The 13,835-nt window shown below is 40.6% G+C and overlaps 3 protein-coding genes across 3 annotated transcripts in view; 1 reads left to right on the top strand and 2 right to left on the bottom strand.

Annotated features, from left to right (window-relative positions):
- LOC104826452 (signal peptide peptidase-like) overlaps positions 1-3,253 on the top strand; it is a 4,325-nt gene extending 1,072 nt beyond the window's left edge. The window contains exons 2-11 of the mRNA XM_010559148.2: positions 268-383; positions 485-636; positions 759-844; positions 1,185-1,312; positions 1,593-1,643; positions 1,782-1,868; positions 1,987-2,056; positions 2,459-2,595; positions 2,811-2,888; positions 3,064-3,253. Of these exons, the coding sequence (XP_010557450.1) occupies positions 268-383; positions 485-636; positions 759-844; positions 1,185-1,312; positions 1,593-1,643; positions 1,782-1,868; positions 1,987-2,056; positions 2,459-2,595; positions 2,811-2,888; positions 3,064-3,144 (986 nt within the window). The 3' untranslated portion in view covers positions 3,145-3,253. The remainder of the gene's footprint in view (positions 1-267; positions 384-484; positions 637-758; positions 845-1,184; positions 1,313-1,592; positions 1,644-1,781; positions 1,869-1,986; positions 2,057-2,458; positions 2,596-2,810; positions 2,889-3,063) is intronic.
- Positions 3,254-3,538: 285 nt separating this feature from the next.
- Positions 3,539-11,837, bottom strand: LOC104826451 (serine/threonine-protein phosphatase BSL2). Its single transcript, XM_010559147.2, has 21 exons — positions 10,984-11,837; positions 10,113-10,173; positions 9,889-9,967; positions 9,701-9,780; positions 9,511-9,605; positions 9,311-9,410; positions 9,150-9,219; positions 8,520-8,621; positions 8,357-8,438; positions 7,753-7,932; positions 7,309-7,561; positions 6,973-7,210; positions 6,651-6,821; positions 5,975-6,213; positions 5,798-5,882; positions 5,595-5,693; positions 5,320-5,519; positions 5,165-5,240; positions 4,677-4,812; positions 4,450-4,589; positions 3,539-4,362 (listed from the first exon to the last, which is right to left on the bottom strand). The coding sequence occupies exons 1-21, from the start codon at positions 11,438-11,440 to the stop codon at positions 4,279-4,281; spliced, it is 3,027 nt and encodes a 1,008-aa protein (XP_010557449.1). The 5' UTR covers positions 11,441-11,837; the 3' UTR covers positions 3,539-4,278.
- A 972-nt stretch (positions 11,838-12,809) lies between these two features.
- The window catches only part of LOC104826449 (GTPase LSG1-2), a 3,598-nt gene continuing 2,572 nt past the window's right edge, over positions 12,810-13,835 (bottom strand). The window contains exon 8 of the mRNA XM_010559146.2: positions 12,810-13,835. This exon is cut by the window's right edge and continues 4 nt beyond it. Within this exon, the coding sequence (XP_010557448.1) occupies positions 13,051-13,835 (785 nt within the window). The 3' untranslated portion in view covers positions 12,810-13,050.

Genomic DNA, 13,835 nt, shown 5'->3' with positions numbered 1-13,835 from the left:
TTCCGATCTTCTTCAAGGGTTTTGTTCTGGCTCGTTGATAGGGTCCCGGAATAGTTGGGTTCTTCTAGGATTTAGGTTTTTGTCCGATCATGCTGGTTGTCCTCTTATCAATGATTCCCTGGAAATCATCGCATTATGAACCTCCAACTCCATCTCTCCGGGAAATTAACTGGTTTGAAGATGTGATTCACTTATCCGAAAATGGTTAAATTGATAATAGTGTTGAAATCGGCGAATGCTTTAGTAACGATGCTGTTTGTGCTGCAGTTTTGACATTGGCACCGCTTGTTGTCAAAGTAGATCCGAATTTGAACGTAATTCTGACGGCATGCCTCGCAGTTTATGTGGGTTGCTATCGGTCTGTGAAGTCGAGTCCTCCTATGGTAAGACATCAGGCCAGATTTTGGTTATTGTATACTTAAAACTTTTTATTACACAAATGCAAGGAACTTTGCTTGAATGCTTGATGCCTGGTAATATGCAGGAGACTATGTCTAACAAACATGCGATGCGCTTTCCGTTTGTTGGAAGTGCGGTGCTGTTATCCCTTTTCCTTTTGTTCAAGTTTCTCTCGAAGGATCTGGTCAACACAGTCCTCACAGCCTACTTCTTTGTGCTTGGGATCGTAGCTCTTTCGTATGTCTTTTTTTTTAAATTATGTGTCTATTCCCATTTCTGGTTTTAGTTACATGTGATCATGTCAAGGGGCTGTTATTATGGCTTTATCATGTGCCTAATATATATTATGTGCTTTTCAGGGCAACACTGTTACCATCTATCAAAAGGTTTTTGCCACAGCCTTGGAATGACAATGCTATTGTCTGGAAATTTCCGTACTTTCGGTGTATGTTATTATCTCTGCTCACTTCTTCTACTCACTTTTTGTTCACAGCCATTTCTCTTTAATTCCGTATTGATTATTTTGTTCTTTTAAGATTTTGGCCTTTGTTTAAATAGCTGCAATATTTGCTGTGATTTTGTGGTTTCCTATTTTCGTCGCACTTCCCTCTTTGTAGATTCACAGTGGCATTTAACTGCTATTTTGGTGGGTCTCAGGTCTTTTTTTAAGCATCATTTGTGTTAGTTTGTCTCGTTTCTACTTTATTCAGTTAATGTTTGATCCATGTGATGATCTTGCTTGTGTCATGCAGAATAATTATTTTCTTGACGCCTTTCTTAAACAGCTTTGGAGATAGAGTTCACTAAGTCACAGGTTTATGCTGCAATCCCCGGAACCTTTTTCTGTGCATGGTATGCTTGGAAAAAGCATTGGCTGGCTAACAACATACTTGGACTCTCATTCTGCATCCAGGTTGGTTTGCGTTCAACCTGACAGTATAATTACACTTATGAATTGGAGAAAAATGGGGGTAATAACTAGTATCTTTTTACCTGTGTTTGTTGCCTGCTACCTGAAACTTCTAATACAGCTACCTAATTCCATGAGAGAATGTAGCTTTGGTTTTGAAAGAGATTGGCGGGATTTTGCTTTCATCTGAATTCTGAAAGCAAATTCATATGTGGAGTTATTTTTAAAATTTTGCATAATACCTTTATAGTGGTACTTGTTATTAATTGTTAAGCCATTTCAGGGAATTGAGATGCTCTCTCTTGGATCTTTTAAGACTGGTGCCATCCTCTTGGTGAGAAGGAATTCTGTTCTGCCTATTTTGAATTGCCCTCTCAAATCTCTTACTTGTGTCTCCTAGTGAGACCTAGGTTTGGAGCTTTTGTAGATGTTTCTATTGGTTATGTTCATCATTTTCTGTCATTGACTGCAGGCAGGACTTTTTGTCTATGATATTTTCTGGGTTTTCTTTACTCCGGTTATGGTTAGTGTTGCAAAATCCTTTGATGCTCCCATAAAGGTTAGTAATGACCACTAATTAAGGAGATTAATGCATCTCTGCTTACTTGATTCCTTATCAATGTTTTTGTTGGGTAATTTTAACAGTGCTCATTGTGGGAACATTTTGTTTGCTTCAGCTTCTCTTTCCTACGGCTGTTGCTGCTAGACCCTATTCTATGCTTGGGCTCGGGGACATTGTCATTCCTGGTAAGTTCTTGTGTTCGTACAAAATTCACGTGGTCTTGTTTTGTTCATTGCTAAAGTAATGGATAGTTGTTTCTCATCTAAATATGTGTAATTCTTTTCTACTGCCGGTTTCTTTAAGTTTTATTAGTGTTTCTGGAGAAGAAGGTAAGATTGAGTTGAAATCGGACCACATCTCTTGGGCAAAATATTGTAAACTCTTTGTTGTCGCCAATGTTCATTACTTTTCCCGCTTAGTTTTGAGTATGCGTTCTCTTCTTTTCCTCAATGTTTTATTGTTTCGTTTCACATATTTAGATTTCTTTGATGTAGTACTTTAAATCCTTATGCATGATTTTATGAGAAAATCTGGTATATCATAACGTTGATTGGATCTGACTTCCAGTCTTCTGTTTGTTCCTTCAGGTATTTTTGTTGCACTGGCGCTTAGGTTTGACGTGTCAAGAGGCAAACAACCCCAGTACTTTACAAGTGCTTTTGCTGGATACAGTGTTGGTGTGATACTCACAATTATAGTAATGAACTGGTTCCAAGCTGCACAGGTCAGTCAGTACTCCTTATGATCTTGTGTTCGAAAAGGATTTGTCACATTAAAATGAGAAATGGCCGGATTGGTAAGATAGTCCATTAAAATTAGCTAATAGAAAAGAACTCTGGGGAAGGAGTAATCTTATTTCCTTACCTTGCTTTATAAATTCATATTAAGACGAACCAGCTGTATCATTTATTGTGTGGGCTTTGCCCATGTTTCTTGCAGCCTGCTCTGTTATACATCGTTCCAGCAGTTGTCGGATTCTTGGCCGTCCACTGCATTTGGAATGGTGACATCAAACCGGTTCGTTCTCATGACCTCATTCACTTTCCGTGCCTTGCTTTGTTCCTGGCGTTGATGCCGGAAACATGATATGATATCCGTAGACTTTGGCACTCTTTTGTCCATTTCTGACCGCACATCCGGTCATGAGAATGTTCTGATATGATGATGGTGATTTGACTTTCGCGATCTGCAGTTGATGGCGTTTGATGAATCGAAGACGACAGATCAATCACGAGAAGAGGGCGAGAAGACATCGAGTAAGAAAGATGAATGAAGACCAGAAGAAATATAAACCAAAAGATGTTATGTTAGCTGAAGCAGAAGCAGAGGGAAAACAATTTTGTTTCCGACCGAGGATCAATGGCATGATATATTTGTACTTATATATATATATATATATATACACACACTACTAATCTTAAAGAATTTCAGATCTTGTTAGCACAATTCACGGCAGCTGTAACAAGAGGGATGATAATCGTACATCATAGATTATGACACTGATGATGACAAATCTAAAATCGTCCAATCTCGATTCTCGATCAACTAAAAGCAAAGATGATGGCACTGACCGATCCAAATAGAGTGAAATAAAACCATCAGGACTACCATGGCTAAGAAAATAAGACAGAGGGTTCTTATCATCAAAAGGAGGGAGCCCGCAGAAGGAAGGAAAAAGCAAACAAACAATTTTGTTATCACCAACACACAAACCGGTTTCAAATGGTTCAACACACACACCGGTTGCAAATGGCACAAACTGAATCAAGTGGGTGGTAGAGAGAGTTACACATAAAGCCCAAACACCCTCTATGATACACCGCAACACAAACGCTAAAACTAGTGCTGACTAAATATATCATTACCATAATCATATATATATAATAATAATAATAATCATATATGTCACTCTGCTGCCACCATCTCTAAGTGCTCTCGTGCCACTCACCAAAAGGCCAAAAAGTAAAGAAGAAGAAGAAGAAACAAAAGAAAAAAGAGAACCGGCTGAATGGGAAATTGATATAAAAGAAGACTAAACCAGCAAACTAAAACCTCACCCGCGTCTGAAGAAACTCTCCCCTTCACCACCAAAACTGAGTTTTTTCTTGCTTTCCCATACCCTTTTTCATATCGACCTTTTTTTTTTTGCACTCAATTTACACACACACACACCTATGCATCCACAGTGACGATTTCGATTCCCAGGTCTCGTCATTAATCATCAATTTCAACCTGTGGATAGAAAGACTTACATCGAAGAACAGCAATTCGCGGGTCTCGGAAGGAGGTTTTTTTCTTGTTTTCAGCTCTGTACACAACATCAGCCATTGCCGGGAAATCGGCCTTCAGGAGGAGTTTTTTTTTGGGAGAAGTATGTCTATGTACGCAGCAGGAGAGAGTGTGGTCATTATATCCAAGCGAGTGAGCCTCGGTCGTTGGGGGCTTGTGGACGTCCTCTGGTCGGTGTTGGTGGTCTATTAGCGTTCAGTTCCTATGAAATCAAAAACATGTCCCGAAAAAAGAAACTTTTAATCGCTGATCAACGAGAAGACGAGATTTGTCCTAACGCGATACGAACCTGCATCCATGTGTCTTCTATATGTCTTTCTGGTGAAGCTTCAGGGGATGACATCGCTGGAGGTAACGGATGAATCAGTTTAGGGACCACAACGAGATCTCTCCCCAATACTAAGATTGCCCCTGCATTGTTTGCCGTACCTGTTGGTAAAAAAATATAAGAGTTTTTTCATTTTACAAAAAGTATCGGAGTTTGTAAACAAAAGGTCTTTGATTCCATGCAAATACCACAATAATTTGTAGCTGAGAAAAGTGTTATCAAGTGGCCCTGGGCGAAACGCTCGAATCCATCCATTACACATTCATGTGCGCGAACAATCAACTGAAGATCGTTGTTGCTGCAGAACTCCATAACACGGTCCGGCTGCAATTGCCAACTTCTTGGTAAATTAATTCAACACATAGAACACAATGCAGGAACTAACCACTAATACTCCATAATGCCTACAGAAGCTTGTCGAAATCGAATTAGAATTCTTTTTCTTCGGTTTGAAACAATATAAATCATACAAGTCAATATATGATTCTGAGACTAAGTGTCTAACAAAACCAAAATCCGGAGACAAGAAAAAGTAGCAAAGGAAGCTTGAAATGGAAGGAGAAAAAAAGAGCAGTTTTACGAGAGGGAAACAATTAACTATCACATGTGAAAAAGGGATTAAATCAACGGAGACAATTTTGAAATACCCCAAGAGAGAAGATAAAGAATCACTCACCCCGAAAGTAACCAAACCAGGACCCCTAGCATTGGGTCGTAGTCCTTCCACGCTGTCGTTTTCAGTTGGATCGGACCTAAAGAATAACAAACATCAAATTAATAACACGAGGGAAAGAAAAAAAAGGAGAATTGGCATATCAGACATGCACCAACCACAATAAGTCCATAAGAACAATGGAGCCTGCTTCCATGGTAATAGGACGCTGAATATTTTCTATCTGCTCCACATGATTTATGGACCGACCAATACCCCCATGCATACAGATTATTTTCTTCTCGATCAATGCAGCCAGAGGAAGCCAATTGAATAAACGGTTTATTCGGTGCCACACCCAGATTCCATCTCTTTCACCCTGCCCAGCCAATCATTGCATTATACATCCTAATGGAAGAATCAGGATCCAGAAAAGAAACAAAAAACACAGTACCATCCGCTCGATGCATTCTATCCTGAAGCCGAAAAGGGCATTAATATCCGCGGCTTCATGATTTCCACGAATTAAATGTACATTATGAAGGTACTCAACCTGCAGTATTGGCAATATGACATCAAACCCTTTCCAGTGAAGAAATTAAATTACCGAAATAGAGAAAACAACTAACAAAGACAACGGAATACTCTAACGAATACCTTTAACGCAAGCAAAAGTGTGATTGTTTCTAGGCTGTGTTGACCCCGATCGACATAATCTCCTAAGAAGAGGTAATCGATGTATCTGATAGCCATTCATATAGCAATGTCAAGAGTAAGAATAACAATAACACGTCTACAGCCACAGAATATTTGAAATTTTAGCAATGCACTTACGCTATATCTCCAGCTGTTGACGGTGAGCCATATTCATCAAAAAGGCGCATAAGATCACCAAACTGTCCATGGAGATCACCAAATATCTTGATAGGAGCTCTAAGCTGTAAAACGGTTGGTTCACTTGCAAAGATACGTTCAGCGCTATCACAAAGATCTGCTATTTCATTGCAATCCAAGAAAAACTGTCGTCGAACTGGAGGCTTCCATCCACGAGGCTTCAAAAGATGAGCTATAACCTATTGACATAGATTTAAACTACACTTCATTAGAAGTCACCAAATAGACATGGCATATTAATACATATATATTTGAGAGACAGAGGGAATAAACCAACTTAAATGGAAGCTTTATAAGCATCTGACCGTTATCGCCTAGTGGAACCTATAGGCACTCAAGACACATGGACCAGAAAGCATGATCTAATAAAAAAAATTACTCATAAATTTGAGCTATCAAGTCACCAATAGACAATACAACATTATTCCGGTATTTAAGTACATTCTGATTTCTGGAACACCAAGCAAATGACAAATGCCAGGTTTCGCCTATAATAAAGTTTCTAGCAGCCGACAGTTTACCACAAAAATCACAAATGAATTGCTGCTAGTGCAAATCAAAATATCCGGATCTAGAATACTTTTTGCAGCACATCATAGTTGAAATAAATCTCTACCTTCTTAGGGACACTGTTGATGGACATCTGTCGATCTAATAATTTCCTTGCTGCTGTTGCACTTTCTGGTGTTCCATAGCTAACACGCCGTCCCTCATTTTCAAACTGATCGATTGATAACTGCCTAACCATTCCACCTAAGGCTCCACCAGTTTCTGCGGCAACCACCACCTAACATCAAGGTCAAACAAATCATTACCAAAAAGAGAGAGAAGGGTATCAGAACTGTATTCTAAGTGAGAAACATTAGTAAAAGACAAAACAGGATGTTAGAACGCATGCCACAAACTACTATTTTTGTCCACAAAATTGTGTCACTTACAGCTCTATGATGAAGCCGAACCCCTGCAGGAGGAACATTGTTTGAAGCCGCAGAGTCTGGCTTGATTAATGAAGACGTCGGTTTCCCACTAGGTGTAGCCTCAGCACCACGATCCCTATCTGGGAGTTCAACTTCACCGTTGACCTGCCGTGCCTTTGCGGCAGCCAGTGTAGCACTGATAGCCTCTGCTTCCGCTGCTGATGCTTCAACGAGATACTCCACACCCTTGTTAGTTCTCCTGGCGATTTGTTCATTGAACAACTGACATCAATTCATACATCCGATGCTCCCACAACACTATGAATGACAAACTAAGATTCAGGAAAGGTAGCTAACCGAACTCCAGGAAGCATTGCATTTTCAGTGCTTATATCAGTATACATATCCCCATTTACAGGGGGGGCAACAGGGTTTCCAAGCACAACAGCGCCATCAGGTGATGTCTCAGATAACTGCCTCGTCCTTTCATCAGAGAAACCATACCTCCCAGGTAATCTGCCCCCTGCCGCAGCAGCAGCATGAGAGGCAGCAGATGTTGTTTCTGCGGCAGCAAGATCTTCAGAAACCAATAGGTCGTCGAGTAACACCCCTGAGGCATCAACAATATCTTGATAAGTTATGCAACCATTGATTTCAGAAACAAAAATAGTACAATATGGATAGTGAAAAATCCAAGCCCCAAATTTTTGCTACTAAGATTTCACATACTGGAAACTGAAAGAAACCTGGGTTTCTTCATAGTCAAGGATGCATTAAAAAGTTGAAAATCAAATATCTTACCTCCACGTAGACCACCATAAACAAAAATCAAATCACCGACTGCAGCAGCAGCATGCCTACAACGTCTGGTCAGCTCAACAGAAGCATCACCACCAGCTGCATCAGCACTGTACCTACCAGTTCTAGGACTAGTAACAACCGATTTTGTGTCACACCATACACCCGCTGCAGTATCCAACACTGTATCGAGATGAAATATGAAACAGTCAGAATTTTAGATATACATATATTATATATACAATTAAGTGTTAGAAATGACGTTATGTACCTTCCAATTATACAAATAACAAATTTCAAAAATTAAATCAATGTATGATTTCTATATTCCACAGAGAAAAATGATGAATCTTAAAGCAAGGATGATTATACGCTCTGCTCCACAGAAAGAGATATCGTGCCTCAGTAACAAAGGATGAATGTTTCTACGGTTTCCTAGAGGCATCAACACCACCTCTCAAACTGCAGATAATAACATAGCCTCTTTTCAGGTCATCTCAGGACGAGATATTTCAACTAAAACGGCCTTGTATAAGCACAGAGACCTAATTGTTAGCTCAATGAGCATCTTCATGACAACGTAAAATCTACAATTTTTTTTGCTAACCTGCAACGCTTGAAGAATCTTCTACCATGCGCCCACCACCAAGAGCCCCACCAGACACATGGAGTCTTGCATTCACAAAGACCTAAAATAATTGATCAAACAATTTGATTTTTCTGATGGAACTTCAGTAAGAAACAAAAAGAAAAGAAGAAGCATTGCATACTGCTGCATGCTGATATCTGGCCGAAGGCGAAACACCAGGAGCGATGGCCCACTCCCAACGTCCATCTCTATGCTTGGCAAGTCCATATGCACTTGCAAGAGGCTACCAAGGGAAGAAAAGAAAAAACTAAGCAGGTCAATTAGATATCAAAGATTAAGGTAGTCAATCAAGACTTCCAATCTCCACTTTCTACAAAACTGATGACGAAAAATTCCTAAAAATGATTATTCATGTCGAAGCATACTTATACCAAGCTGGTTCCAACCTAAAAGTAGAAGAAGCGTTAACTTCCATTCATATTAAAGCTCCACGAAATCCAGCACACAAATCAATGGTTATAACTTCTTCATAGCATACGTTATATCAGTACCTCATTTTTTTTATAATTTGAAGAGAGGAGCTATTCCAACCAAAGTCCATTTGTTGTACCATTGAGAAATTTGGCACTTTGAGAAAACTAGAATACTACTTGAATTTCTTGGTATCAAAACGTAAACCTCTAAAAGCAGGACTGTCCAAATGGCCCCAGGTCTTTTTTCCCAACAAAGTCAACCAAAAAACCCAACTCGGGCCACATGTTCCCATATATCCTATTTCAAACAGGTTATGGAACAAGAATGCAATGCTTACCACACTGTTTGCATCCCTTCCACCACAAAGGAGAAGAAGACCATCAGAGCGTGCACTTGCAGTGGCATACCTAGTTACACCATACAGACAGTAGAAATCCAAATTATATTTTTGCACATCACCAAAGAACAAAAAGCATGGGGTAAAAAAAACACGCTTACATGCATGGAGGAGGACCTTCCCCTTCAGGTTCCAGCTTACGCCATTCATAAGGCTTTGCAGCAGTGTCCAAGGCCCATACATCAGCGAGTGGACGTTTCCCTAATGGTTCAAAGCCAAATCCAGATAGAAAAGCTTAGCAAGGAGCATATAATCCAAGAACATTACGCATTGAAATAAGCCAGTACATAGAACTGCCTACCATCATTTCCACCGATAGCCATGAGATACCTCTGTCCCACCAGCGCCATGACATGCCCATAACGGGGTCCTGGTCCAGGACCCTGAACAACAACCCTACAGAGAAAGCAAAGTGTCTGTAACAATACACAAACCCACCACTATCAAATTCAAACCAAGCTAGCCACATGCAGGGCCTTCCATCTCCAAACCTATGCCAACGTGGCCGTTGTTGAGTGAGATCAAGAACATGAAGATCCTCAGCCGACAAACCAGCAGGACCAATTCCACCCTGAGTCACGTAGAGAATTCAGCAATGGTTTCATGGCTAACAGACAACTGTGGCTTGTAGTCGGTAAATGCATCCATTTACATAACAAACAGAAAAGTTCACCCCTACCTGAATAACTACCATAGTCCCAACAGCAGTTGCAACATGTGCAGCTCTCGGGGTAGGTGGCTCACCATAGGGTGTCAGCCTGCAGCAACATTTCATTATAGCAACTAAGCTTCATAGATTTGATATATAAAAAGAAGAACAAATAGATCTTGCACGATTTTAATTTATCAGGACATACTTAAAAGGTCAAAATCCCAGGCAGAAAATCAACATTTTATGCTTACCTTGTCCACTTATTTGAGAGGACATCATAACAATGAACGTCAGCAGTTGCACCAGCTAGTCCTGCAGAGCAAATGACATCCTGATTATCGAATACTAGAGGAATAGTCTAAAAGTGCTTTGAAATAAGTAGGCCTAATAAATGGAATGTACAATGAATTGATTGAATTTGCTATCCAAGGACTAGGCAGATGTTAGCTATTTCTCACAGCCAAGCTACTTCAGACTGTTACATCAACTTCATGAATCTACCTATCCCACATGGAAAAAGTTACCAACTGACAGAAGTTCAGAAACACATAGCTTGATTGAAAACAAAAAAAAGAAATGCACAACAAGACAGAAGAACTCCACAGGCTACCAATTACACCATGACTTTGCCAGTTAACAAAAACATAGGTATTCACATGCCAATATTAATTTCTCGAGTCCACAAAAGTAGGTAAAGGGAACCCAGTTGTGTTTTAAAGTTGACAATAAAAGGACCGGGAAATTCAAAATACAAAAGCTTGTGATAACAGTAAACGTTGTACCACAACATTTACAAGAATTAACAGCACTAGAGGAAATTAGAGAACAAAATCAAAGTTTCCAAGCAAAGATAATAACAGTACAGATAGGTGTATCAGCGTGACCTTCAAAAGCATAGAGCTCAGCAAAGGGCTTGATTTTGAACATTAAATGCTTGGAAAACAATATAGCAAAGTACTGAACCAACAGAAACGTGGAAGCCCACCAACGTACAGGAGACAACACTTCAGAACAAGGATGCAGAGGATCGCTTAATTTCTAAGCGAAATGCACTAAAGCAAATGGAACGTAGACATAAGCAAAAATAATCAATAAGCTTGGGGAAATATAGGACAAACGTACGAATGCCCGCACTTCCAGCTGAAGATGGCGTCCCGGTTCCCCCAGAATTGCCCTCGAGAGCCGTCGCACCACCGAACAAGATGAGACGAGGCCCTATGTAACCAGGCGTGCCCTCCTCACCAACGGCAGGCACCGCCGTCAACGTGTGACCACACCTAGGACCAGGACCGTCCTCCTTGTTTTCTATTATAGCGTTCACCACCGAATAGGTCGGCGCACATCTCGGACCAGCCACCGCAACTGGCTGTGATTGCGCCGCCGCCTGCTGTTGCGCCGGCGGACTCGCCGCCGAGTCAGGAGATGAAGACGCCGGCGCGGATCCGGCTCCCGGCAGAGATTGCTCGCTCATCTGCTGTGGCGCCTCCCTCTCCATCGGCGAGGGGGATTGACCTCCGCCTGGGTTCTGAACCGCCGGATCATGATCGTTCTCCGGCACCATAGACGAATCGACATCCATTATCCAAGCTCACGCACGAAATTAAAACCTAACTGAGATCGATCCAACTAGAATTCGCACAAAACCGCTTCTCTGATCAACATTCTTTGAATCCAGTTCCCGCTTCTCGAAATCAAAAGACCAGAGAAACAGAAACCCTAGCTCCTCCTCCTCTTCTATCAGATCCTAGGAATTTCTCCGAACAGGAAGAGGTATCCGATGGTTTTCCGGGAAAATGATTCGAAGTACAGATTCAGGGAAATCGAGAGAGAAAAATTGGTTTCCCGTTTTAGGTTTTTGTTGGTGTGTTTGTGTTTACGGAGTTTTCTCTCTCCTCTCTCTAAGCTTCATAACCCTGGAGAGGAATGAGGGGAAAGAGAGGACAGAGACGAACTCAAGGCCGAACAAACAAAACCTCCACCTTCTCTCACTATATCTATACATGTATCTATATATTCCTTTTATCTCTCCCTTTATCTGCAGCTGTAGATATTTATTTTAATTGTTTATAATTATTGGCTTCCATTAGTAATAATTATGTGCTTCATTAATTGATCCCTGAAGTCTTTCTGTGTTACATTACATATGTTCTCCCCAATGTGACCAAAATGAACATTTATTTCTTCTTTGCTTAAAAAATGAACATTTTTTGCCCTTAATGAACCGGTTTTCGTATAATCAAATATAAGAAAATTAGGGTTAAAGATAGAGATATATTTTTTCAAAATATTCTCGTACATCCATAAATATCAAGATACAAATAAACACATTTTCCATTTTCAGAGGAAAACAAGTCTATATCTGATACTTCTGTAATTTATTATAATCAGTAACTATATAGGTGAAAAGACTATATATATTTATGTATATAAACATTCAAATATATATTTTAAATGAAGTAAAAAATACAATTTATTTCCATTTATGAATTAAATACTTTTTTAACATGAAAAAAAGAAGAAATTGATATACATATTTATATATATCATATTTCGTGAGTTTAATTATTATTGTTATTTTTGGTCGGAGATGAAATTAAATGTTTAGCGGTTTTTGGTTGTGATTCAATTAATTAATTTGCCCGAAATTGCCTTTTCTTTTGACGATCACCAGTACATATATGATATGATTAGTTGCAAGAAATGAAAATCCATTAATAAACAACGCACATAATAAAGTTGAATCACAGACGAGAAGAAGAACAAAAGGAGCGAAAACAGAGAAGCAAACGAGACACTTACTCTTCATATTCATGGGACAATGTCCGGATGACGTGTGAGAATTTCGGACATCACCACGTGGCAAAACCAGCTTCGCCACATATGGATTTGTCGCCACTTTCTCTCTATCTTTTCCGAGGCTTTCAGAAATTCAGATAACAATTAAAAAAAATCTAAACAAAGCACATTATATGAGATGAAACAAAAAAAAAAAATTAAACATGAAGATATTGTTCCCAGGATCAAGAATTGGGCAAACTTGAACATATATATTATAGTTTCAGAGCATATTAATCAAATCATTTTTTGGCAGAACATTAATTAATTGTACCTTCACTTGCATCCGCCAGCCACTGTATCATTACACAACTTCAAGTCTTCAAACAAACGTACCAAAGAGAGATTACTGAATCAACGCATCTTCAAAGGCCCTGTGTTCGCCGGTTTCTGGAAAACCCTAACCACCGGCATTCCATCTCCATCTTCTCCGACGTTCCCGGCCCTCCACGTCCGATCTTTCTTCCTCTGCGGCTTCTTGTGCTGCTTATGCGACTCGGGCTTCTTCTTCACGCTCACCTTCTTCGATGAAGCCAGCCCGTTTGCAAGATCGAACGAGCTCAGATCATCGAGAACGTTGTCCAGAACCTGAGGCTGTTGCTGCTCCGCTGCCTCGTCCTCATCCCCCGCAGAATCCTCGGGCTCTGACCCGTCATCAGTTTCAGATCCTCGGGTGTCCTCCACCTCGGGTTTGTTCCCTGGTGGCATCGCGAAATGAGGCAGCTTCCCGTCGATGTAATCCTTCAGAATCTGCCTGGCTGCTCTTGTTTCGTCGGGGAGTCCACTGGAAGCAACGTAACCACGAGAGGCACAATACGTTCTTAGAAGCTCCGCAGCGAGAGGGGGGCGGGATTGAGGCTCGTAGGGTTTCGGTTTAGGGAGAGTGATGTTGTAGACATTCTCGACGATATTTCTCGGGACCCTATCAGCCACGACCTGAACAGCTTCACGGTGCTCAGTCATCCGGTCAATCGGAAGCACACCACAAGCAACCATTTCGTATCTCGAGCTCGAGAACGAAGGGAATACCAACCCGGGACAGTCGCATAGGGTAAGCTCATCGGAGATTATCAATGTCTGGAAATGTTTCGTTTTACCCGGAGGAGAGGTGACACCAGTCCGCTTTTGACCCACCAACA

This window comes from Tarenaya hassleriana, unplaced genomic scaffold (genome assembly GCF_000463585.1).
Source record: "Tarenaya hassleriana unplaced genomic scaffold, ASM46358v1 Cleome5, whole genome shotgun sequence".
Taxonomy (NCBI): domain Eukaryota; kingdom Viridiplantae; phylum Streptophyta; class Magnoliopsida; order Brassicales; family Cleomaceae; genus Tarenaya; species Tarenaya hassleriana.
This window is presented reverse-complemented; position numbering and strand designations above follow the sequence as displayed.

Coding starts and splice junctions, on each gene's coding strand:
- LOC104826451 (XM_010559147.2), bottom strand. CDS start 11,440: ATGGATGTCGATTCGTCTATGGTGCCGGAGAACGATCATGATCCGGCG. Junction 8,622..9,149: donor GAAGGGATGCAAACAGTGTG/GTAAGCATTGCA, acceptor TTCCCTTGGTAG/CCTCTTGCAAGTGCATATGG. Junction 5,241..5,319: donor GTTCTTATGGACTTATTGTG/GTTGGTGCATGT, acceptor GTTATTCTTTAG/GTCCGATCCAACTGAAAACG.